General features: G+C 36.9%; 1 protein-coding gene across 2 annotated transcripts in view; it reads left to right on the forward strand.

Annotated features, from left to right (window-relative positions):
• Iqgap1 (IQ motif containing GTPase activating protein 1) overlaps positions 1-25,549 on the forward strand; it is a 106,166-nt gene that overhangs the window by 20,604 nt on the left and 60,013 nt on the right. The window contains exons 3-7 of one of the 2 annotated variants that reach the window (XM_047539549.1): positions 13,059-13,215; positions 15,063-15,140; positions 16,794-16,826; positions 20,045-20,121; positions 24,131-24,198. In XM_047539549.1, the coding sequence (XP_047395505.1) occupies positions 13,059-13,215; positions 15,063-15,140; positions 16,794-16,826; positions 20,045-20,121; positions 24,131-24,198 (413 nt within the window). The remainder of the gene's footprint in view (positions 1-13,058; positions 13,216-15,062; positions 15,141-16,793; positions 16,827-20,044; positions 20,122-24,130; positions 24,199-25,549) is intronic. The other variant, XM_047539550.1, reaches the window with a different exon arrangement.

Below are 25,549 nucleotides of genomic sequence, written 5' to 3' on the forward strand. Positions count from 1 at the left end.
GAGCTGCTCACAATGACCAGTCTGTATCTGTAGAGACTTAGCTATCATCTAGATTTCACCATTTTTTTTTCCACTTAGAATTAAAAGATCTTTCATGTTTTATGATGTGTAGTAAAAGAGACAAAGATGGATAGGTAGACAGAATGGACATAATGTTTTGCTAGGCGCTGGATCTCAAGTCTTGATATGGGTATAAGTTGTTAATCCTAGTAACTGTTAACATTTTAAAAACTTTACTGATGCCTAATTTACATACCACAAGATTCATCTGTTTTTATGTATAATTCAATATTTATTAAATTTATATGTGCAACACATTACCAAAATCTAGTGATTAATAAGGTCAGGGACCCTATTGATATAGGATAATAACTGAACATTAATTTTGACAGCAAGACTTACCTTTACCTAATTCAGCTAGTAATGAAGTGGTTTACTCAGGGATGGGTCTGTATTAGGTCTAAATAAACACAGATGTTATATTACCTAAGAGAAGAAAAAAAATTTTTTTATTTATTCCTATAGCTTTTTAAAACATATTTTTAGTTGTAGATGGACACAATACCTTTATTTACTTATTTTTATGTGGTGCTGAGGATTGAACCCCATGCCTCACTTGTGCTAGGCAAACGCTCTACCACTGAGCTACAACCCCAGTCCCCTATAGCTTTTCAAATCAGTTTAATTTATACTTAGAAATTTCTTTTAAAACTGATGCTATCAAGAGTTTTCATTTTGCTGGCATGGCTTGAAATAGAAGCTTTTATCTTCTCTTGCCTGAATTATTGCAGTAGTTTCTTTAGTGCCTCTTCTTCCCTCACTGGCCCCTTCTCCTAATCCATATGGCTAAGAATGACTCAAAAACTCAAAGCTTATGCTGTCCTTCCTATTTCAAATCCCCAAAGGGTCTGTACATTCTTTCTTGGCCCGACATGTTCTCCCCTGTCACCACCATAAAGTCCCTTCAGGCCTAAATACCATTCTCTCTAGTATGATGAAGACTCATGTGATGAAGAATGAGTACTCTGCCTTTCTTCCTCTCAAGACTCGCACTTTGCACACTATATTGAAATCACTAGGCTCTTTCCAATGCTTTGGTGGTGCTCAGATGTGTCAGTGGTTTAGTAGAATCCCAATTGTGGGAGAGGACAGTCAAATTTGGGAGGTTTTTAGCATAGAGTAACCCTGGGGAATGCGTTGCGGGGTGTGGTAGCAGAGGAGTTGTTCCTGGAGGAACTGAATCTCAGTGGCTTGAAGTAGTCAGTTCCGGCATTGGTATGTTCCCCTTCTGTATTGCAGAGCTGGGAAACCGCTGAAGTCATGTGCTCTGCCAAACTCGTTCAACTGGTTTCCTCTTCACAGACCCCTAATTCAGATTCCCACCCTGATTCTTTTCTACATATGCCTTTGGCCTGGGCTTGTTTTAAAGCTTACCACAGTAGAGTTCTCAGTATAGTTATTTCTTTGTTTTGCTGAGGCAGAGTGGGTAGGGCCGTTTTTACTCCCTTTGAGAAATGTTATCAGCAGGACAGGGTAGACAGGTATTACATAAATTACTGTGTGTCAGACTCTAAAGGTAGATTTATTTCTGGGGACCTAGCTGTTTTGCACACGTTCTCATGTATGCATGCACAAATATATGGTTACCATTGTTTAGAACCTTCTAGTGCTTGGCATATCTCATTTAATCCTCACAACTTTATGAAGTTAGGTGTTTCCCTAATACTGAATTATAGATAGGAAATGGAAGGTCAGAGGGGTCAGTTAGATAACACATCATTCTTGCTTATTTCTATTTCCTTCCCTGTTTTCTCAGGGAAGAAGTTGGGGTATGTTTCTTTCTGTAGAAACCACCTCTCCTGATCAGAACCTTGCCTTCTTTTGTTTTTTATTCTTGTATTTTAGGTTCCTCCTTTACTTGTTCTTTTCTTACAGGCTGTGCAAATATGTGCTTCTTCTACAACCATTAAAAACAAGAACAAGACCAAAATACCTTCCCTGGATATGCCACCATTTCAAACTAACCCATTCTCCATTCCCCTAATTTCTCTTCTTCCCTTTTTCATTTTTTTTAGGTGGTATCTTTTATTAACTCCTACACAATTACTTGTCTTTTGGTCTGTGAAGCAATTAAGTCAGACTTTTTCCACAATAATGTATGTCAAAGTGACTGACCATAAACTCCAGCCACATTCATCTAAGGGGTGCTCCTGGCAAAAGGTGATTAATTTTGCAATTATCATCCACCTTGTAGTGTTTTAGGATAGCCAGCTTAACCTTTTTTCTCATATGCTCATTCTTGGGAGTGGTATAAGACTTCTTCCTTTTTTCAGTACTATCACAGGGTCTCAACATCAGGTAAAGGATGGACTCCTTTTGAATATTGTAGTGGGACAAAGTGCATCTGTCTTCTAGTTCCCTGCCAGCAAAGATCAGCCTTTGCTGATGAGGAGGAATTCCTTCCATATCCTGGGTCTTGGCCTTTAAATTTTCTGTAGTATTTGAAAGTTCAGTCTTGAGCTCTCTTATTAGTCTTCCCAGTAAGGGTGTGTGCCCCACCCCCACTCCAGTACTGGGATTTGAACCCATCGTCTTGTACATGCTAGGCAAGTTCTCTACCTCTGAGCTACATAGAAGCCCTTTTGGTTTTATTTTGAGACAAGATCTCACTAAGTTCCCAGGCTGATCTCAAACTTGCAATCCTCCTGCCTCAGCCTCCAGAGTAGCTATAGTTATAGGAGTACACCAAACCCTGCTTCCCAGGAGGTTTTTGTTTTTTTGTTTGTTTTTGTTTGTGTTACTGGGGATTGAGTCAAGGTGAATTACCACTGAGCTTTATCCCCAATCTTTTTTATTTATTATTATTTTTATATTTTTGAGACAGGGTCTCTCTTAGTTACTTAGGGTTTCACTAAATTGCTGAGGCTGGCCTCAAACTTGTGATTCTCCTGCCATTGCCTCCCGAGTAGTTGGAATTACAGACATGTGCCACCATGCCCAGCACCACTAAGGTGTCTATGCAACTTTTCATTGTGGTGGCAGGGCTACCTCAGATACTGGAAAACTCTTATACCCTTCTTAAACTTGAAAAAGAAGACTATACTTACTGTCTCTCCTTCCCCACATCTAGTTATTTTTCTACTTATGGTCATTTGTCTAGTTATTGTACTCTGATTCCTCTCTCACCACTCCACTGAAACTCCCCTTACAGAGGTTACATCTTTTTTTTCTTTTATGTATTTTTTCATATTTCTTCAATTTTATTTAGAGCAAGTCCTGATTCAAAGGACCAATGTGTGTGTGTCCCTTCCTTGAAACTAAGGCCATTTTATTTGCCACATTCTTGTCTGTTACCTGTCTTTCTGCAGCATTCAAAGGTAATGACGTGATGACATCTTTCAGATTCTTGAAATGTTTTCCTTCCTTGATTGCCATTATGTGATTCTCCTTTGATTCTCATTTTACCACAGTGACTCTCATCTGTTAAATGTTGGTGTTCTTTGAGGCACAGTCTTTCATCTCTGGTGTTTTTCTCTACAACTTTGTTTCCCTGAGGATCTCATCTCCTTCCAGATTTGAAAATGGTGCCACTTTTCCAACTCAGGTTTCCCTCTTGAGTTTCACACTTAAATTTCCAACTGCCTGCAGGATGTTACTACCTGGATGTCCCTTTGGCATTTCAAGCTGAAAGTGTTTCAGACATGAATTTGTCACCCTCTTCTTCTGTGGGTGTCCCCAGTCTTGTTTAATGGCATCATCTTATTTAGTCGTCCATGCTCCAAGTTACCAAGTCAGTCTTTAAAAATAAAACATTTTCTTTTTCCTTATATAGAAATTTTTGTAATTTTGCTATAGATGGTATGTGGTGCCAGATTTTTTTTTCCCAGAACTGTAAGAATGTGTTTCCCCACACAGTGGATAATATATTATTCTTTTGAAAGCTTTTGGTAATCTGATAGCTGAAGATAGTAGTGTTGTTACTTTAATTTGCATGTCTGATTAGTAGTAAGACTGAGACATTTTCATGTGATTATTGTCCATTTTTTTCTTCTTTTATGAGTTGTCTGTTTCTAGACCATTTTTTAAGGGAAATATTTGTCATTTTGTTTATGATAGGGTTTATTTTATATTATTTATTTATTTATTTATTTTTCGGAGCTGGGAATTGGACTCAGGGCCTTATGCCAACTAGGCAAGTGCTCTACCACTGAGCCATATCCCCAGCTCATCTTTATTTATTTCAAGTGTTTAAAAATGTACTAAGGTATAAAGGTTATGGGAGTTTGTTAGCTCTTTGTTGTATGTTACATTTTTTTCCCTTCAGTTTCTTTTCCTTGCCTTTTATTTATTTAATTAATTATTTGTTTTTTTGCTAGGCAAGGGCTCTACCACTGCGCTGCATCCCTAGTTCAGTTTCTTTAGAAGTTTTAGTTTTTTAAAATTTGCTTTAGTTGGATGCAGTGGTGCATGCCTGTAATCCCAGTTGCTGGGAAGGCAAAGTCCACCTCAGCAATTTAGTGAGCCCCTAATCAACTCAGCAAGACCCTGTCTCTAAATAAACTATAAAAAAGGACTGGAGATGTGGCTCAGTGGTTAAGTGCCCCTGGATTCAATCCCCAGTACCACTCCTCCACCCCCCAAAAAAACAAGAACAACAACAATAAAACTTGCCTTACAGAAATGTAAATACTTTGTATATAGTCAATTTATTTTATTTATTTTTTGGGAGGAAGGTAACCAGGAATTGAACTCAGGGACACTCAACCACTGAGGTACATCCCCAGCCCTATTTTGTATTTTATTTAGAGATAGGGTCTCACTGAGTTGTTTAGCGCCTTGCTTTTGCTGAGATTGGCTTTGAACTCGTGATCCTCCCAAGCTGTTGGGATTATAGGTGTGTGCTACCATGCCCGGCGTTTATCTTTTTCTTTCTGATTTCCGCCTCTGTAGTCTTGTTTAATAAATTTCTTTCCCACAAGTATTCACATATACAAATACACACTTCTGCATATTTAAATCTTGAATCCACTTAGTGCTCATGTTAATTGCAGAATGTGAGATCGATAGCTAGCTAAACCCCCATACCTTTCCATTTATTTATGAAACCATTTTCCTCATTTCCTTCCCTCTTCTCCACCTGATAGATTGTCAGTTGGAGTGAATTCTACCTTTGTAATTGTTCCTTATCTTTTTTGCTGTCCCTGTAGTTGCCTCAAAGACCTTATTATTTTTTTATTTTAGTTTCTGAAATATTGCATAATATTTCTCCCTTGAATCTGTCTTCCATGTTCCTATCCTAGTTAAACTTCTAATTCTCAGATCTGACCAGGCCACTAATCTGCTAGAAACTTCTGGTGGATCCTACTGCCTGCAGGATAAAATACTGATAGTTCAGATAAATCTTTACCTAGTCCCCTACTGTTGTGATTTGTCATTCCCAGAGTATGCTGTTTTCTTTCATAATTTTTTGCACTTTGTTTATGCTGTTATTGTCTTAGATGTCTCCTTTCCCCATTTTTAAATCTGTCTAAATGCAGTTTATCTTGCGAAGTCAAGTTCAAATATCACCTCCTATCATAGCTAGTTGTTTAAGAATATCTGTTCCCAGTGAGTATGTTCCTTAAAGATAGGGACTGCTATTTAACACATTACTTCACTGATAAGTATTGCACAGAGGAATCAGAAATGTTTCCTGAATGAATATGTAACTGTCACTGGATAATATTTTTGGAAAATTGATTTAAAGTATTTATAAACAAAACTTTATAAAAATAGACCAAATATAAAGGGATAATAAGAGTTCTTATGTAATTATATTAAAGATAAACTTTTGCTTAGGCACTCATTTTTCCTATTAATTCTGTCAACTTGACCTATTAATAGGCCTCTCTCTCTCAGTGCTTGTTAGAGTGAGGGTTGTCAATGCTGTCTTGTACTGTGTTGTGGGATACCTCAGGAACCCTGCTTTAGAGCCTGAGCTTTTGTTATTGAGTGTTCTATATAGTTAGTAACTTTTATTATTTTTAAAGCAGGTGGCGTATTGTAGCAATTGAGAGTATGGGCTTTTATATCAAACCAACTTAGGTTCAAGGTTAAGCTTACTAGTTGAGTAATCTTGGACAGGTTATTTTACTTTTTGAAGCCCAGTTTTCTTATCTGTAAAATAAGAATGATACTTATAATGTTGTTGCAAAGATCAGATGAGATAATGTGTATATTTAGCATCATATCTTCTACATGGCATTAGATTTTGTATATATTATTTGTTCTGGGGATCAAATTCAGGATCTTATACTAGGTAAGTGCTTTACCACTGAACTATGTACTTGGCCCTTTTTATTTTATTTGGAGAACAGAGTCCCCCTAAGCATACCAGGCTGACTTCAAACTTTTGATCCTCCTACCTCAACTACTGCCCTTATAGCTAGGAGATATGTGCCACTGTGCCAGCTAAAAAATATTTTTTTGAAGTTTTATTTATGTTGGAAAGGAACTGTTCAGATATTACTCTTTTCTTGTTCAGTAGTTGTTTCAGATCTTATATCACTTTAAAAAATAATTTGCATTTGAGTTAGATTTGCTCAAACACTTTTGGGGTTAAACTCGAGGAGGAGAAAATGTTGAGTGTTTATCTCCTTCCTGAGAAGAACTAAGAACCCTACTCTCCACTTTCTTCAGAAGTATGAGTTTTGCACCATGCTCTATTTCTGGCAGTGACTGAGAGTCGTGATCACATGTAAGTGTTCTGAAGTCAGCACTTTGTATGATATTCTGACAACTTTTTTTTTTGGAGGTGGGCAGGTATTGAAGATTGAACTCAGAGGTACTTTACCACTGAGCTACTTCCCCAGCCCTTTTTATATGTGTGTGTGTGTTTGGGGTTTTTTTTTGCAATGTAGGGGATTGAACCCAGGGCCTTGTGCTTGCAAGGCAAGGACTCTACCAACTGAGCTCTATCCCCAACCCCCTTTTTATGTTTTTGATTTTAAGACAGCGTCTCACTAAGTTGCTTAATTCCTCGCTAAATTGCTGAGGCTGCCTTCAAACTTGTGATCCTCCTGCCTTAGCCTCCTGGTAGCTGGGATTACAGGTGTCTAGCACAGAACCTGACTACAAATGAGGGTTTTTTTGCGGTGCTGGGGATCGAACCCAGGGCCTGTGCTTGTAAGGCAAGCACTTTACCAACTGAGCTATCTCCCCAGCCCCAAATGAGGTTTTAATATAGAATTGTAGCAGCTCTGTATTTGGAAAAAATAAGAGGTTCTGTTGAGTGGAAAAGCATAATAAAATAATTTAATCTGAGGCTTTGTTTGTGATTCTGGAGTCCTTAGAATGAAGAAGGTGATAGCCCCCTTCCATTTTGGCTAGTAGGACCATACTCGGAACATGGGCTCAGTCAGAGAATGTTCAGAGATGAGTGAGAAAGATGTGAGGTTCAGGGAGTCATGTCCTATAGTCCTGGTAGTGCCAGGTAAACATTTGAGCATCTGGTATTTTTCTAAGTACATTATATGTGTTCTCTTTAATCCTCCTAAACATTGTGTTGGGAAATGCTATTATTATTTATGAAGAGTACTTGAAGGAACTGAAATTATTGTACATAACAAAAATATCTGCATGTGTCTCTTATAGGAGGAGGAAAGGGACAGATATTGTTTCAGTAGCCAACCAAGCACTGTGCTATCTTTTGCTTCACTTGCAATGTTATTCTCATCAACAAACCTATTTGAAAGGTGTTGTTATCCTCTTTTAACAAATGAAGAAATGTGTTAGATGGCTTGCTGTCTTGATAGGTGCCAGAGACAGAATATAAATCTAGATCTTTATTAGTTTATGGCCAATGCTAGTCACGTTATATCTTTGTTCCTTGTTTTCTTACTCCAGAAGGGAGCTTAGGGTGACAATGGAGAACCGTACTAGATAACAGAAATTTTCTGGCTACTAGAATTCAGAAATGAAATAAATTACATTGAATGTTTGAATTCCTGTTAGTGGCAAGTTTAGACTTAGCCCGATTTATGACTGGGCTGAGATGTTTTGGGAACATTTCAGGTATCAAAGTGAGGAGGGAGGGGAGACAGGATGAGAGTGGAGGAGTTGAGGTAGGCTAGAAGATCTATAATGGGCCTTCTAATCTTGAGATTCTGTGAGTATTGCTGGGACAGTTAAATGAGAGAATTGGTTAAAAAAAAAAAAACTGGGCTGGCCAATGATTTTTTTTCTTTGTGCAGAGATTCGTTTTTAAATGTATTTATAAAACTTAATTTAAATGCTTTAGATTTATAAGAAGGTTTTAGTGGGTTCATAGTTAAGCTACAGTGGTTAAGTGAACTGAATGTGGAGCAATACCAGCCTTTTTCTGCATAGGTTATCTGAAACTTTGTTCCATTTAATCAACCCTGTGGAACTCAGCCTGTTAAGGACTTTGGATAATTTGGTAAGAGCGACACTGGTATGGTGAGAAGGTTTCTAAACAAGGAATCTGTCTTCTTCTCTTTTTGGTGGGGGGTACTGGGGATTGAACTCAGGGGCACTCCGACCACTGAGCCACATCCCCAGCCCTGTTTTGTATCTTATTTAGAGATAGGGTCTCACTGAGATGCTTAGCACCTTGCTGTTGCTGAGGCTGTCTTGAACTCTTGATCCTCCTGCCTTAGCCTCCAGAGTCACTGGGAGCCACTGGGATTACAGGTGCATGCCACAACGCTGGCTGGTGAGGAATCTGTCTTCTTATTCCACCTTTGCCATTTAAGTAGCAGCTAGCCTTAAGTAAACCTCGTTCTTATTCATAAAAGAGATTGTGCAAATGAGGTACAGCCTTGGAGTAGGCTTTTGAGCAGAAAAAAATTTTAAAATCTTAATAATTTATATTTATATGTAATTTTTAATACTGGAGGGCCTCACACATGCTAAGTATGTGCTCTACCACTGAGTTTACACTGCCCTCCCTCTCCCAAGGAATTAATTCTAAATATACACAAAGATACCTTTGTACACAAAGATATCCCCTGCAATATTAATTATTTAATGGTTCAAAACATTTATGAATGACGTAAATGGCCAATAAGGTGAATGATTAAGCACTTGGTGGAATTTTTAAAAAAATATTTTTAATTGTTGATGGGCCTTTATTTTATTCATTTATTAATATGTGGTGCTGAGAATTGAACCCAGTGCCTCACACATGTGAGGCGAGCGCTCTACCACTGAGTCACAACCCCAGCTCTAGTGGAATTTTTATGTAATTTAAAAGTCTTCAGAAACTAGATAATAACATGGGAAATATTCATACAATTTTGAGAAATGTTAAATAATTTTCTTTAATGGGTATGTATTATATTTAAAAACAAAAATGAAGAAATAAAACCAAAGGGATTTACCCTAGAAATGCATTTGGTTCCTGGCTCTTGTACTTTGTGATTGTGTGATTCAGGTAATATTAAAGTTATAGAATATGGCACCCTACTTTTTCTAAGCATTCCATCCTGATTTAACTTGTTTTATTCTTCTAAACAAGCCAGGTGGTACTCCATAGTGAAGCACTGATACTGGAGGGTGAACCACACTTATGGTGACTTATAGAGGCCAGCGTCTGTATTTTGCCTATTTATTCTAGCTTTCTTCCTCTGCTTATCTACTTCCATCAGATCATAGTTCTGATCTTATTTTTATGTGACATGCAAAGAATTCTCTCTGTAGAAAAACTTACAAATCAAACCATTAATCTGAACTATTTTATAGCAGTCAGATTAGGGAAGGTAAAGATAAAAGATTGTTGGAGATATCAGTAAAGTCCCTTTTAAAAATATTAATCTGGTAATTTCACAGAAGAGAAGAACCTAACTATCTCCTACATCCCCACCTTTTTGTTCTTTTATTTTGAGATGGTGTGTCTCTTAAGTTGCTGAGGGTCTCACTGGTAACTCTAGTAACTGGCTCTGATTCAAGACAAAAATAACTATTGTGTTTTTATCCATAGTCTTCCCTACATAGTCTCCTCATTTTAAGAAGAAAATAAGTAATTTTTTCTTTGTCCTTTTATATGCTAGAGGGCTGTTTTTGGCTTAGATTGTCATTCAGGTTAATGGAAACCTGAATTCAATTATCCCTTGAGACTTGGGGTTGCCAGCAGTTGTTTACCAGAATGATTTTATCCATATCCTTTTTAGCAATAAAATATTGGAAATAAAATTATACAATACGTGTTCTTGGATTACAGCTGTTTTTCATACCAACAGCTGCCATTGATTTAACGTTGCCCTTCTGGTCTTTAGGCTCTTGCAGAGGGATATAGTTCAGATTTTGTAGCTGTTGCAAATTGGTATATAATTTACTCTGGCAGCTCCTCTGGAAAATTTGTCCCCCCCGCCCTTTCTGACATTTGGGTATAGGAAACAACTAGAAAATTCTGTTTCATTCACATATCTATCTGGCCTTCTTTAAAGCACCTACAATGTAGCCAGCTTCAGCAACTTAGTGAGACTTTATCCCAAAATTAAAATGACTGAGCCAGGGATGGGGTCGGGGGTACAGTGTGCACATTTGTAATCCTAGCTACCAGGAGGCTGAGGCAGAAGGATCACAAGTTCAAAGCCATCCTCAACAATTTAGCAAGGCCTTAAGCAACTTAGTGAGATCCTGTGTCAAAATAAATAGAAAGGGCTGGGGATGTGGCTCAATGTTGGTGCCCCTGGGTTAAATCACTGGTACCAAAAAAAAAAAACAAAAACAAAAACAAAACTTACCTGCCATGTTTCAGGAAGTATGCTAGCTGCTTTAAGGGTAAAATAGATATGAAAATAAAATTGAGTAACTGTTCTATAAAATTTGAGAGAAGTAAGGAAATTGTTGCTTTTTTTTTGAAGATTTTGAACAGTTTTCTCAATTTGAAAAGGTGGAATTAATAAAAGAAACTGAACTCTGAATTTAATGTAACAACTTATAAAAGTATGATGAATTTATATTCTGTAGTCCTATGATTTTATTAATATGAAGAATATATAAAACATATAAATGCAATAATAAATGCATTTACAAGTTATTCGACTAGTATTTCTATTGGTTCATTGGTGTTTTACAAATTTTTGTGGAGGAGTGTATATGGCATGTTCAAATGTTTCTTTCAGTTTTTTTTTGTTTTTTGGTACTGGGGATCGAACTCAGGGCCTTACGCTTGTGCAAGCGCTCTACCAGCTGAGCTATCTCCCCAGCCCTTCTTTCAGTTTTATTTGCTTATAATTTAAACTTCCAGAGCTGGGGATATATGTGCGTCAGTGGTAGAGAGTGCTTGCCTACTAGTCCCCACTGCAAAAACAAAAACAAAAACAAATCCTTGTATCAGTAAACACAAATGTTTTGTTTCTATGTGGCAATAAATCTTTTTTTTTTTTTTTTTGGTTGTTTTTGTTTTTGTTTTTTTGCTGGAGATTGAACCCAGGGCTTGCCACATGCTAAGCAAGCATTCTACCATTGAGCTATATCCTAGGCCCCTTGATTTTTTTCATTTGGCTTTCAAAGTTTTATTATATTGATCCAAGAGACCAAAGTCAAAACGTAGTGTTTTGGAAACATTTTTCCTAGTATGGTGATGAATGTGAGGATAATATCAACCTTGTAAAATTTGAATGGAATGGTTTTTTAAATTAGGGGTTCTTAATCTGGGTTTCATAAAGTCAATGAAGTCTCTGAGATTATTTGTAAAATTTAAGTATATAAATATTTTTCTGCAGAACAGTCCATAGCTTTCCTTAGACATTCAGGGGATAATGTGGCCCAAAAAGTGATTAGAAAACATTGCTGTAAAGGAATTTTAGTTACCTATATTTCTTTTGGTAGAAAATAGATAGGTGCACCTAACTTCCTTTGTTTTTGTTTTGTGGTGCTGGGGACTGAACCCAGGGCCTTGTGCATGCAAGGCAAGCACTTTACCAACTGAGCTATATCCCCAGCCCTTCTTTTGTTTTATCTTAGGCTTTTCTTAATATCCAAGGGGAAAAGATAAAGTTTTCATTTCCTTTCCTCTTTAGAACCTTTTTTTCTGCCTTTAAAATCACCTTCAAGAATTATTTATTGCTTATGTAGGAATTTTTTTCAGTATTTTAGCTAATTGTCTGTTTTGATAATCCTTAAACCACCTTAAAACCTGAACTGAGAAGTTCACTGAATTCTGAAACCAGAAAAGAATGTAAGCAACTGGTAGAAGAATTTGAATAGTTTGGGTGATTTCAGTCATTTTTTTTTTTTTTTTTTTTTTTTTTTTTTTAAGGACTTCCTTAAAGAGTAACTTAAGGGTTCAGGAAAGAGTCTGCTATTCATGAGACAGTCAGGATGTGGGGAGTCAGTTGGCTCTATTGGTGTGGCAGGGTTGAAAACAGAGAAGATGGCCTTGGTGATCAAGCATTTCCTAAATTCTCTGCCTCACAGATTTTTTCTTTTTCTTTTGGTACTGGGGATTAAACCCAGGGTCACTTTACCACTGAGCTGAATCCTCAGCCGCCCCCGCCCTTTTTTTTCTTTTAATTTGAGAAAGGGTCTTGCTAAACTGCTGAGGCTAACCTGGAACTTGTGATCCTCCTCTCTCAGCCACCAGAGTTGCTATCTACTGTACCTGGCTCTGCCTCAGATCTGAGTGGTTCAGAACATGGCTCTTTGTGGAAATGGATATTAAAAAAGTATTGCTAGGGTCTGGGGTTGTAGCTCAGTGGTAGAGTGCTTGCCTAGCATATGTGAGGCACTAGGTTCCATTCTCAACTCCACATATAAATAAATAAAAATAAAGGTCCATTGACAGCTAAAAAAAATATTTACTAAAAAAAAAGAGTGTTGCTAGGACTGAGTGTGTAACTGAGTGGCAGATCCCTTGCCTAGCAAGGATTGTGTGAGGCCCTGGGTTCAGTCTCTAGCACTGCAAACAAACAAACAAACAAACAAACAGCAAAACCAGAGAGTGTTGCTATACTGAATTTAAACTTCAGGGAAAATGGAAGTTAAACTTAGCTTTCTTAAAGACTTCTGACTTGTCCTCTCTTTTTTCATGTGCTCTCCTGCTTTTTGTGCAGGTGGATGGAAGCATGCCTAGGGGAGGATCTGCCACCTACCACAGAACTGGAGGAAGGGCTTCGGAATGGGGTCTACCTTGCCAAATTAGGAAACTTCTTCTCTCCGAAAGTTGTGTCCCTGAAAAAAATCTACGATAGAGAGCAGACCAGATACAAGGTAAATTCTTCTTTGCTGGTGTTTAGATTGTTCTGTAAAGTTGAGAAAGAAGGCTAGCGAACTTTATTCTGTATGAGAGCTATTGAGGAATATATGTAAAATGAGTTTGCTCCAATAGAGTATGGCCTTTAAAATACCTGGCAGAATGGAGAAAATAGTGCAAAGAAAATATATAGTAGTAAAAGAATGTTGTCTCTGTGTTTCTGTTAAAATTCTCTTTTTGGTGCTGGGAATTGAACCATTGTTTTCACTCATGCTGGGCAAGCACTGTACCACTGAGCTATATACCCTGTCCCAATAGAATTCTTATGTTATTGCTGTGTGTCCAGAAATTTTCATAATCCTAATCCTAGATGAAATTTTTCTTTTCTTAGAGGAAGTAATTAAGGGAATTACTCTCATTTATTTATTTAGGTACCAGGGATTGAACCCAGGGGCACTTAACCACTGAGCCATATCTCTAACCCTTTTTAAGAAAAAAAAAATTTTTTTTTTTTTTTTTTAAGACAGGACCTTGTTTAGGTAGTGAGCCTGGCTTTGAACTTGCAATCCTCCTGCCTCAGCCTCCCTTGCTGCTGGTATTACTGTGCCCAGTGGGGAATTAGTCTTTAAATCTAATTTTAACCAAGTGCTGAGATTTAGTGGTAAATAAAAAGCCATAGCAACTTCAGGCAAAAACATCACTCTGTAATATCAGGTACATGCAAGGTAAAATGCAAAAGTGACTCAATTTCAGAAAATTTAAATTGATAAAAGGGTTTGATTTCTGTGGCTCAGGGCCCTGAAAAAGACTATTAACTAAACTGAAATGTTGACAAGGACCAAATTTTGTTGTCTACAGAACTCCTAAAGAGACTTTGCCTGTCAGCTCTTATTTGAAAAAGCATGAATATAAAATTGGCGAAGGACAGCATAGGTAAGAGTTAACGTAAGAGTGGTTGACTCTCAGAATCCAGCCAAGCATCATAATGAGCTCAGACTACGGATGGTGTGAAAAGAGGTTTTTATATTTTGTGTTGAAATTCAGGTGAAAACAGAGAAGGTATAGATCCTAAAACAAAATTAATATCTTAAATAGAAACTTCTCTTAATCAAAAAGCAAAGACAACATGTTGAGTTTTAAGTAAGCAGTTATTCTGAAGACAACTCTGGAGCTGTTCTTTAGACAGAATCCAACAATAATAAAGAAGAGTAGAAACTTTGCAGCAATGATTTTTTTTAAAACCGTCCTATCTTTATACCCCTCTTGAAAGTAAATCTTGCTTGAACATAGCAGACATAGGGGCTGGGGATGTATGTAGCTCTATGCTAAAGCACTTGACTAACATACTCACAGCTCTGAGTTCAAACCCCACAACTTCAAAAAGACAAAGACAGAAGCTTAGAAGAGGGTATTTCTATGTGTAGTATGAAAACTCTGATCGATGTATTACAATACTTGTCATTTTGTTAGTATCTTCTATTTTTCAGATAACACATTAATTGCTTTATGTACCTTATCTCATAATCTTCTCAATAAACATATAAGGCAGGTGTTATAGAGGGGAACCACAGACTGAAGGGGTGAAATGACCTGTTCAATGTCACTGGTCGATGGCCATGCCATGAATTGAATCCAGGATCATGAAACTCCAGAACCTGTGTTCTGTCAAGCACACTGTATACAGGATGGTTTTCTGGGTGATTGCTAAGCAAGAGGGGCTGATGTGTAGTTTTGACTTCTTGGTGTTGGAATGTGAATATAGTGACTTTAAATTTGAGGGGAGCTTATAAACTCTCAGGAGGAAACTTCTGCCAGAAGAGTTTTTATTTAATATTTGCCAATAATGGTCTTTTATTTCTTCTAGGCAACTGGTCTCCACTTTAGACACACTGATAATGTGATTCAGTGGTTGAATGCCATGGATGAGATTGGATTGCCTAAGGTAATTTGCCTGATATTCACAGTTCTGCCTGTTGCAGCAAAATAGTTCTCATTCTACCTACAAAATTATCCTCAGGGTGTTTTGAATCCAAGGGTGCTCTGCCACTAACCTACATATCCAGCCCTTTTTATTTTGAGATACCCTCTTACTAAGTTGCTGAGTCTGGCCTTGAACTTTTAATCCTCCTGCCTCAGCCTCATGAGTAGCTGGGGAAATATAGGAATGTGCCACCTTACTGGTGGTTAATTTTTTTTTAATGCTAAACTCTCGTTTTTCTTTTTGATTTAGGAAATAGTTTTGTTCTTTTTCTTTTATATTTCTCACACTAGTTTCACCTTATTATAGTGAAATTTCCTATGTTGATTACTTTTATTACATTAGTTGTATGACTTATATTAAAACTTTTTTTCTGGGGCTGGGGAGATAGCTCAGTTGGTAGAGTGCTTGCTTTGTAAGCACAAGGCCCTGGGTTCGATCCCCAGCACAAAAAAAAAAAAAAAAAAAAAAAAAAAACACTTTTTTTTCTTAAATAGAATTCATATACTCTAAGTTTCACCATTTTAAAGAATACAGATAGTGTTTTTTTATTTAGTCACAATGTTAAATTAGGCCAGGTGTCGTGCACATCTGTAATCCCAGTGGCTTGGAAGCCTGAGAAAAAAAGGATCACAAGTTCAAGGCCAGCTCAGCAATTTAGCAAGGCCCTAAGCAACTTAGTGAGACCCTGTCTCAAATCAGAAAGAAAAAGGGTTGGGAGTGTAGCTCAGTGGTAAAGCACTACTGGGTTAAATATACAGTACCCAAAAAAATAAAATAAAATAAAAAACGTGTATACATATACATACGTGCACACACACACACAGACACAGAAATATTTCAGAGATGTCATTTTCCAGCTTAACCAAAATCCATGGGTCATTTTATATTTCAAATTGTCAAGGCAGTATAATGACATTACTCCCTGTATCTGTTTTTGGTGATGGTTGTGATTTTGTTATAGCAGTGTGCATGTTCTGCATTTTTTCTCAGGAGTTTATTTTTGTGCTGCTTCTAGTGAAATTGCTACCCATTAGATAACCCATAAAGGCCATGTTTTATTGTCACACTTAGAGGCATTGTTAAGCTTGTCTTTGACTTAGGAAGTCTAGTTTTAAGAATTGATTTCCCCTCAAATAATTAGAAAAACACAAAAAGATGTATTTGTAAGGATTTTCCAGCCTGCTTATAATAGAAAAATTGACAGCAAATAATTTGTTCCTTCACTAGAAATACTATTAGTGTTAAAGCCAAGTACGGGTGCCATTAGATATCAGCTTATGTAGACAAAGGAACTGTCTTCCACATATTAAGTAGGGAGAGGGAAACCCGTTTAGATTTATAAGAGCTTGTGTCTGGCTAACTCATTTCTGTGTGTTGAAATTAAGGGGTGGTTTTTATTTTCATTATACATAGGTGTGGAGTAAATGTTTGTAACTAAAGAAAGAATAAGAATAGAAGTGATGTTTGAAGTATCAGAAAGTGGTTAACACTTGGAAATGAGTATTTGATATTTAGTATGCTGCTGAACTCATTGTTACACTCATATCTGTTGAAATGAGTTAAATCCAGAGCTGAGTCTTTGCAGAAGACTAGCTTTTATCCTCTTTTTTTCAGAGCAGAGTGCTGAAGTTCTCTTCCTTGCCACTGGTATGTTTGAGAATTAGGTTCTACAAATGTCAGGAAATGCAGTGTGTCAAGTGTTTACAGCTACTTGGCCTTTATGTGCACCTGTAACTTCCTGTTCCTGTTCCTGTTTTTTATATGGTATATCTCCAGTGGGCAGTGACAATTTAACCTCCTGAATGGTACTAAGAGCTTTGTTAATATTTGCTATTGCTAGTAGTGTTATTACTACACAATGCCTTTTTATTGCTGTAATTTTAATTGTCTTTTTTTGGTTTGTTTTTTGTTTACTAACAGTAGTAACAAACGTAGAGTTCCCCAAAGACTTTCAGGACAGCATGGTAATCATGTCTGTAGCCTTGGAATATCTACCTTACATGATGTAGGTCCAGAAGGCTTCTGAGTAACATGCACTAAAAACACTTTAGCCTAAAATGTATTGGCACCCATAAAATAATGTATGATATATGATTTACTATGCATATATAGTAAATGGTTTTGGGATGCCTTTCCTAATCTCCTTATGATAAGTATAGAAAATTGACTCCTATCCTTTCTGATTCTTTTTGGTTGGTATTGTTGGCTACCTTCTCCCCGAAATGTTTTCTTTTTTTGGGTGGGGGGTTACTGGGGATTGAATTCAGGGGCACTTGATAACTGAGCCACATCACCAGCCCTATTTTGTATTTTATTCAGAGATAGGGTCTCACTGAGTTGCCGGGTCTCACTGAGTTGCCTAGTGCCTTGCTTTTGCTGAGGCTGGCTTTGAACTTGTGATTCTCCTGCCTCAGCTGCCCGAGCTGCTGGCATTATAAATGTGTGCCACCACACCTAGCCCAGAAATGTTTTTAAATTTTTTTTTTTTGGGGGGGGGTGCTGGGGATTGAACCCAGGGCCTTCCAACTGAGCTATATCTCCAGACCCTTAAATTGTTTTTAATCTGCCCAACTAGTCTTAATTTCTTGAAATCTTCCACTTTATACAATTCTATCAATGGGCATTCTTCAAGATGCAATGCTTTTTTAAGTTACTTCTCCCCTTGTTTTAAAAAAATAAACTTTTCCTCTTAATTATTTATTTATTGCTTTGGTACTAGAGATTGAAGCCAGGGGTGCTTTGCCACTGAACTGCATCCCTAGTCCTTTTTATTTTAAGACAGGGTCTTGCTGAGTTGCTTAGGGCCTTGCTAAGTTGCTAAGGCTGGCCTTGAACTTTCAATCATCTTGCCTCAACCTCCCAAGTGACTGGGATTTTAGGAATGTGCCACTGTGCCTGGCTACTTCTCCCATTTTTGTGAGTTCAGTTATTCTGAAGATTTTTTGCTGTAAGAAAAACATGGTACCTTCATTCAGTTGGTTGCTGAACATTTCTCCTTGGACAGCTTTCTATCACCTATAATTCTTCATATCTAAAATTAAACCTTCCTTTTCCCCAAGTAAATGTGCCCTTCTCTATGATAAGTGATACCATGTCATCATTATCACAGTCATCCAGGCTCAGAACCTTGGTGAGATCTTGGTCTAACTAGTCATTTCCAAAACCTTCTTCATTTATGTGAGATACCTCTTTTATCCATCCACTGTTTTATCTATACAACAACCACCCCCCAAGCCTGCCTCTCCAGCTGTAATCTTTTCAGTATTCAATGTATCCTATGTCCTGTCTCTAGTCAGATCTTCCTAAAGCTGTTTTTATCCTTAATTCCGAAGCTAGGTGTCTTCTTTATGTCCTGCTTATCAAGGTCAAATTTGTCTGGCTTTTAAGCTGCTCATAATAATCTGATTCCATCATACCAACCCAGCTTTATTTTTCTGTTACTTTCTAGAAGGTATTCTGTATATTCTTGAAAGTAATGAACTGTATTTCTTTACTCACAAATATGGTTATTCTTGCTTTATTTATTTATTTATTTTGGTATCAGGAATTGAACCCAGGGTACTTTATCACTGAGCTATGCCCCTAGTCCTTTTGTTTTTTATTTTGAGGCAGGGACTCACTACGTTACTGAGACTGGCCTCTAACTTGTGATCCTCCTGCCTCAGCCTCCTGAGTCATGGGATTATAGGCTTGTGCCACTACACCCAGCTCTGCTTTATTTATTCTTATTGTTTCTCTTGGTTGGGAAATCTTTTGCTCTCTATTATGATTCACTCATTAGTTTAGGACTTCATAGTCTATTTTTGTATAGATCTTTATTACTCTCCAGATTCTTTTAGTCAACTCATTATTCAGTCTTTTACAAAACCTCTGTTACCCTTTATTTCTCTAAATCACAGATTGGGTTGTATGGTGCCACATTATGGTGAGAATAGGTCTTGAAATTCAAAGCTATTATCAGTCTAAACCTATGCTGTCACTATCCTACCTCGTTGGTTAACCTATCAAATATAGAGCTTCGTCAGTGACCCTGGCTCTAGATTTGACATTGAATTGGCAGTAACATAGACCTAGCTCCCTGACTTCCTGTGGTTTTTAGTCTGTTGGAGTAGCCATTACAGATAAACACAGGTAACTAGTTAATTGTGGTAAGTGCTACCAGGGAAAAATATTACATCTATGTTAAAAGTTCTTATTTTGACTTACTTAGATAATGCTGCCATTAGTGGAAATGAAACATTTAAAGTGTTAATTCCTTGTGAATGCAATGGACTTAATAAACATTTTGTAAAGAATCAAAAAACAAAAACAACCTATCTTCTACATTCCTATATTCATCCTCTACACTGGCTACTTCATTTTTCTATCTTTCTACTTCTTCAAAGCATTATAGCATGTTTCATATTTAATGATTTTTTTCAATGTCTAAATGTGGTAGTTTGCACAAGCTAAAAAGCATGTAGTGTTTGTTGTTGAATTATTAATCTGGGTAGATAGTAACTAAGAAGATTGTAGTCCTTTAACACTTCATACACTTGCCACTGACTTACACTGAACTAGAACTTGGGTTTCATTTCCCTGTGTCTGGGTCTGAAATAACTAAATCACTTCTTACACACCTAATGAAATTCAGTGGGTTGACCAAATAAGGATTTCTGAAATAGTACTTTTCATTCTGCATTGTAGCATTTTATTCCTTGCAGAGCTTATGATGAAATGTTTGTTCAACCTAATGAAGTGATTTGCTGAATGCCAACAATGTTTTCTAATTGTCCATAGTTTTATTTATTTTTTTGATGATTGCTAAATGAGTACATGAAACCAGTGGATGGATAGCTTACTCTGCTCCTTTTATTTCCCTCTAGATTTTTTACCCAGAAACCACAGATATCTATGATCGAAAGAACATGCCAAGATGTATTTACTGTATCCATGCACTCAGGTAATTAGATTTTCTTGGTAAAATAAGCAATTTAGTAATGACATCTCACTTGAGTGTGTGTCTTTGTCCATGGTAAAAATGAACACATTTTTCATCAGCTTCAGGATTTTCAAATAGGGGAAAACTGCTAACCTCACAAAATGGTGCGAAACAGCTGTGTTTTTCCAGGGAGTAGAGAGAAGGGATTTGTTTATTCCCATAATAACAGATAATTTTGTTGTAAAAACATGGCATAATATTTCATTACTAATATAGTGTCTCCGTGAGCTCTGCATTTCATGCGGGGTGTAGTCTTTTGTTTAGTCATCTAGGTCCTTGCCACACACATTTGTTCACTCATTAAATAATTTTTATACCAACATAAATATATTAATAGAAACTGAAAGAAATGATTTTTTTCACAGTTTCATGGGAAATAGGGAACATGACTTAATTTCATGTCCCTTGTTTAGAATCCACAAGGTACTCAATTGGAAGGAAAAGGTGATACATCTGGAGGGAGATGAAATGGGAAGAGAGGGGTTGCCTGTTGTATACTACAGTAGTGTAGAATAATGTAGTATTTCAGCAGACTTATTTGATGGCCACAGGACTAAAGGAGAAGATAGTAAAAGTGAGTGAGATATGAATGTGAGATTTCTTTGCTTGGATTGCCCTTTTTAGATATCATCTTATGAATGTGCTTAATAAATGTTAATTACATGAATGAATGTATTGTATAATATTGATCTATAAGAAGCCTGTTGTCACTCCATGGGGTGGTACATACCTGTAATCCCAGCTACATAGGAGGCTGAGATAGGAGGTTTACAAGTTTGAGGTCAGCCTAAGCAACTTAGAAAGACCCTGACTCGAATAAAAAGGACTGGAGGTATAACTCAGTGGTAGAGTGCTTACATAGTATGCTCAAGGCCCTGGGTTCAATCATTGGTGCTACCAAAAAGAAAAACAGAAAAAAGAAAAAAAGAAACCTATTTTTGTAGGTTTTTTTCCTTTCATTTTTATTCTTGGCCATGGGACTTGAACCTAGGACCTTGTGCATGCTAAGTACACACTCTACCACTAAGCTACAACTCGTCTGTTTACAGTTTCTTGATCACACATATGTGGATATCACTGGAATCAATGTGAAACACACGAAAGAATGAATATAGCTGAGGACTACCACTTATCTTGTGTTGAGAATATGCGTCTGAGTCAAAATCAGATAAATTCTAAGTATTGTGATTAGCTTAGTGTTCTATGAGGTCAGTGTTGATAACTTTTTTTTTTTTTTTTTTTTTTTTTTTTTTAATTTGGAGACTTTCCAGAAAATGTATACCTCCAGGAGAGCTTTGAGGATGAACTCCTTCCAAAGCAGTATTTTACTGAGAATATTTCACTCCAAGCAATAAGCATACTTTCTGGCATGTGGCGTTTAATGAATCTTAGCTCCTGTTGTCAGGGTTATCATCATGGTCACCATCATCCTTGTCCTCATGGAGAAGAGTGTTCTATACTTAGCTGCAGTCACTTTCTGCATCTCACACCCATTGAGTAGAATTCAGGACAGCTTCACATTTAAATGCAATAACTTTAATTTTTATTTTAATTTTTGTCAATAACCTTATTAAGACTATACCTAAAATAGTTTTCTGAACTTAGCAGATGCAGAGGCTAAATTGGCAGAATTTCTCTCTACTAGTATTGTAGCCAATAACCATAACCAGGGTCCCAGGTTTCAATTCTCTGAAATACAGATGAAGAATTAACCATACATTTCTCATGATGGAGTCAAAATGACAAAGGGAGGAAGTCCACTATTGTTTTTCATTTCTCTTGCATATGCTGTCTATGCTTCAAAAGTCTATACAGAGCACTGTGTTATGGTTTGAGATTTATAGTTTCTTTCCTCTCGTATGGTGTTTTTCCTGAAAGTGGGTTGGCAATACCTGATGATATGTAGAAGTGTGTTGAACTTTCAGAGCTTCTTCTTTTACCATAAGACACAACAGCATTCTAGGCAGGTTTGCACCTCACTGTATTAGAGGTAGCATCACCTCCCTTCGGATCAACAGTGACAAAGAAGCATTATTTCTGCTTTCTTCCTGCCCCCACCCCTTTAAAAGTCATTTTAAAGACATTATTGAAGAGGTGGTCATTGTCCTTCAGTCAAGCTAAGTTACTCTGAAAGATACATATTATTCTGAATATATTTGTATACTTTCCATTTCCCCCGTTTTGCTATTCTGAGAATGCAGTTGGGGACCTGGGGGTATGTAGCTCAGTGATAGAGCACTTGTTTATCATGCAGGAGGCCTTGGGTTTGGTCCCTAGTATTTCCAAAAAAAGAATTCATTTTGGGGTCAAATAGGCCCATAATCCCTTACCCCAAATTTTAAAAAACCTTAATATTTCTGAAAATTTAGTTTTAGTGCAAGTTCATTTGTTGGCAAAACCTGATAAGGATTAATTGAGGTTATTTAGAATATTTATGAATACTTGTATGTTTCTCTGCAGAAAAGTAATGTGTTTGGTTAGGGGTACTGCCCCAAGGCATCCTGGGGATGTTTTATAATACCATGTACACTCTAGAATCTTTTTAATATTTGAAACATTTCTACACTGAAGCATGTCTGGCTCAAAGAATTTAGATAAAGGATTGTGTATGGATTCTGTTTGCTAATCAACTGTGGTAACAGTTTTTATTAATAATCTTTAAGATTAGCTTATTGATTTCTATGTTATTCTGCATTCAGCAAAGTTAATTGGAATCTAGATTGACTAACAGCTTCCTTCTTGCCATTGCTACAAAGTATAACTTAAATAAGGAAAAAGAAAAGAAGTCTAAGCTTAATGGCAAACTGACCAGTTACAGGTGTCTAAGTCATAGGCATGAGACAGCAAGAGTGAAGGCGGGAAAGCAATGTTCACTATTAGGATTTTTAATTTTCAGGTTTGAAGTTAAGTGCTTTTTATGCTGGGTTAGAGTATCTGAGTGGCCATTATGATTCTATTCATAGCTCCAGTGTTTCCATTAAATACTCTTAATAATTACCTGATAAGTAAGGAAAGGTATAAGAAAGATGGTATCCACATTCCTACTTTTTATATCAGCCAGTGGTATCATTGTACACCTTTAATTTACCATTAAATGTCATTAGAAGTGACAGTTCATAGCTTCTTGAGCTATGAAAATAATGTCCTTAAATTTTTTAAAATGTGGCAACCACTTTTCTATTTCATAATGGGAATAAAAGGGGAAGAAATTCCTGGAGAATACTCTTACTACTGGGCACGGTGGTGCATACCTGTAGTCCCAGAGACTTGGGAGGCTGAGGCAGGAGAATCATGAGTTCAAAGTCAGCCTCAGCAACTTAGTGAGGCCCTAAGCAACTTAGTGAGACCCTGACTCTAAATAAAATATAAAAAAGGACTTGGGGTCCATAAATAAATAGGGCTAGGGATGTAGCTCAGTGATAAAACTCCTCTGGGTTCAATCCCCAGGATAAAAAAAATACATACAGAAAAATTTCATTTTGTGAAACTTTTTTTTTTTTTCTTTTTTTGTGGTGGTGCTGGGGATTGAACCCAGGGCCTTGTGCATGCTAGGCAAGCACTCTACCAACTGAGATATATCCCCAACCTTGTTTTTTTATTTTATTTTTTTAATTTAAAAAATAAAGATACATAATATGTACTTTATTTAAAACTCTTGAATTACCTGAATTCAACTTTTATATCAGTAATATGAATTTAGTGTAAGATTTGCTCTCTCATTTGTTTTCATGACAATTTTTAAAGTGTCACCTAAAACTTACTGATTATAGGAAGGTAAACAGAAACCAAGAGACCTCACTAATATTATTTATATTAAAATTAATACTAGCATCTAATTATACATTAAATTTATGCCAGAATTTGGATTTGAATTTATGTCTGCTGATTTCCCTGTCTGCCAGATTTTCTTTTTTAAGAGCAGCAGGTAGGTAGACTGGGAGGCCTAACTCTTGCATATTATATCTTTTAGTTTGTACCTGTTTAAACTAGGCCTGGCTCCTCAGATTCAAGACCTATATGGAAAGGTTGACTTCACAGGTAAGGAGTCTAAACTTGGCAGGAAATGTTTGATTTATTTGAAATAACTTGGAAAGTCAACAATGCCAATTTTAAAGAACTAGGGCTTTAAAAATACTCTGGCAAAGATGATGAAAGAAATATAAATAACTTGCTTTTCTTAGTGTGATGGACAGATACTGAACTTGGAATTTCAGGCTGTGTTCTTTCACTTATGACATGGGTATGATTAGTGAATCTGTTTTCTCATATGTAAATTGAGAGTAATTTTAATATGTAATATATAAAACATATAATTGTGTTAACATTTAACATTAAATGCTCATGTATGGTAAAAAGAAAGTTTATAAGTTCTTCCCTTTATTGTGGGCAAAGCAAGGGCAAGTGAGTAGGGAATGAAAAGATGCAAAGATGGCATTTTAGTAGTTTTAAAGTTTAACCATCTTTGGGTGGATGTTTTTATATATATTAGACTTTTAATCCTGTAGCAAATTACCTGAGACCCTTTAACTTTATAAAGAGGCTGCCAGGCACACTGGTGCACACATGTAATCCCAGCAACTCCAGAGGCTAAGGGAGGATCCCAAGTTTAAGGCCAGTCTTGGCAATTCAGTAATTTAGTGAGACTATCTCAAAAAATAAAAGGGCTAAGGATGTATCCAGTGGTAGACCTGGGTTCAGACCCCAGTTACTGCTCCCTCACACACACACACACACACACACACACACACACACACAGAGAGAGAGAGAGAGAGAGAAAGAGAGAGAAAAGGCTTATTTAGCTTGTAGTTTTGTAGGCTGAAAATATTAGACCCAGTGACCCCATTTGTTTGACCTCTAGCAGATGGTATGGCAGAAATACGTCTGTGAATAGGTCCTCACTTTGCAAGAGAGGAGCCAGAGAGCTAGGTGGGGCCAGACTTTCTCTTTTTATAACAATGTCTTCTGAGCACTAACTCAAGATATAGGTGTCTAAGTTATAGGCATGAGACAGCAGGAATGCCTTCATCCTGAGAGCAGTATCACCAGTGGCTTAAGCACTTCCCAACAGGCACCACCTCTTAAAGGTTCCACCACCTCTCACATTATTGCACCTAGTACTAAACCTTTAACATATGAACCCTTTAGGGACAAACCCGTAGTATTATGTATATTTTCTGTAGTCAGGTGCTTGAAGAGGATGCTTGGGAAGAAAAAGAGCAGAGGTTAATATTGTTTAGGGATAAAACAGATTCAAGTCTTTTGAACTGGTGATTATTTTCTAGGCCTGGGAGTTTAAGAATTGATAAGAAAGCTTTTATCTGCAATATTTTTCCTTCGAGGGAAGTTGTTGACCAGATGTGGGACAAAGGTCAAACCTTACATGTTGTTT

Source organism: Sciurus carolinensis, chromosome 2 (genome assembly GCF_902686445.1).
Source record: "Sciurus carolinensis chromosome 2, mSciCar1.2, whole genome shotgun sequence".
Taxonomy (NCBI): domain Eukaryota; kingdom Metazoa; phylum Chordata; class Mammalia; order Rodentia; family Sciuridae; genus Sciurus; species Sciurus carolinensis.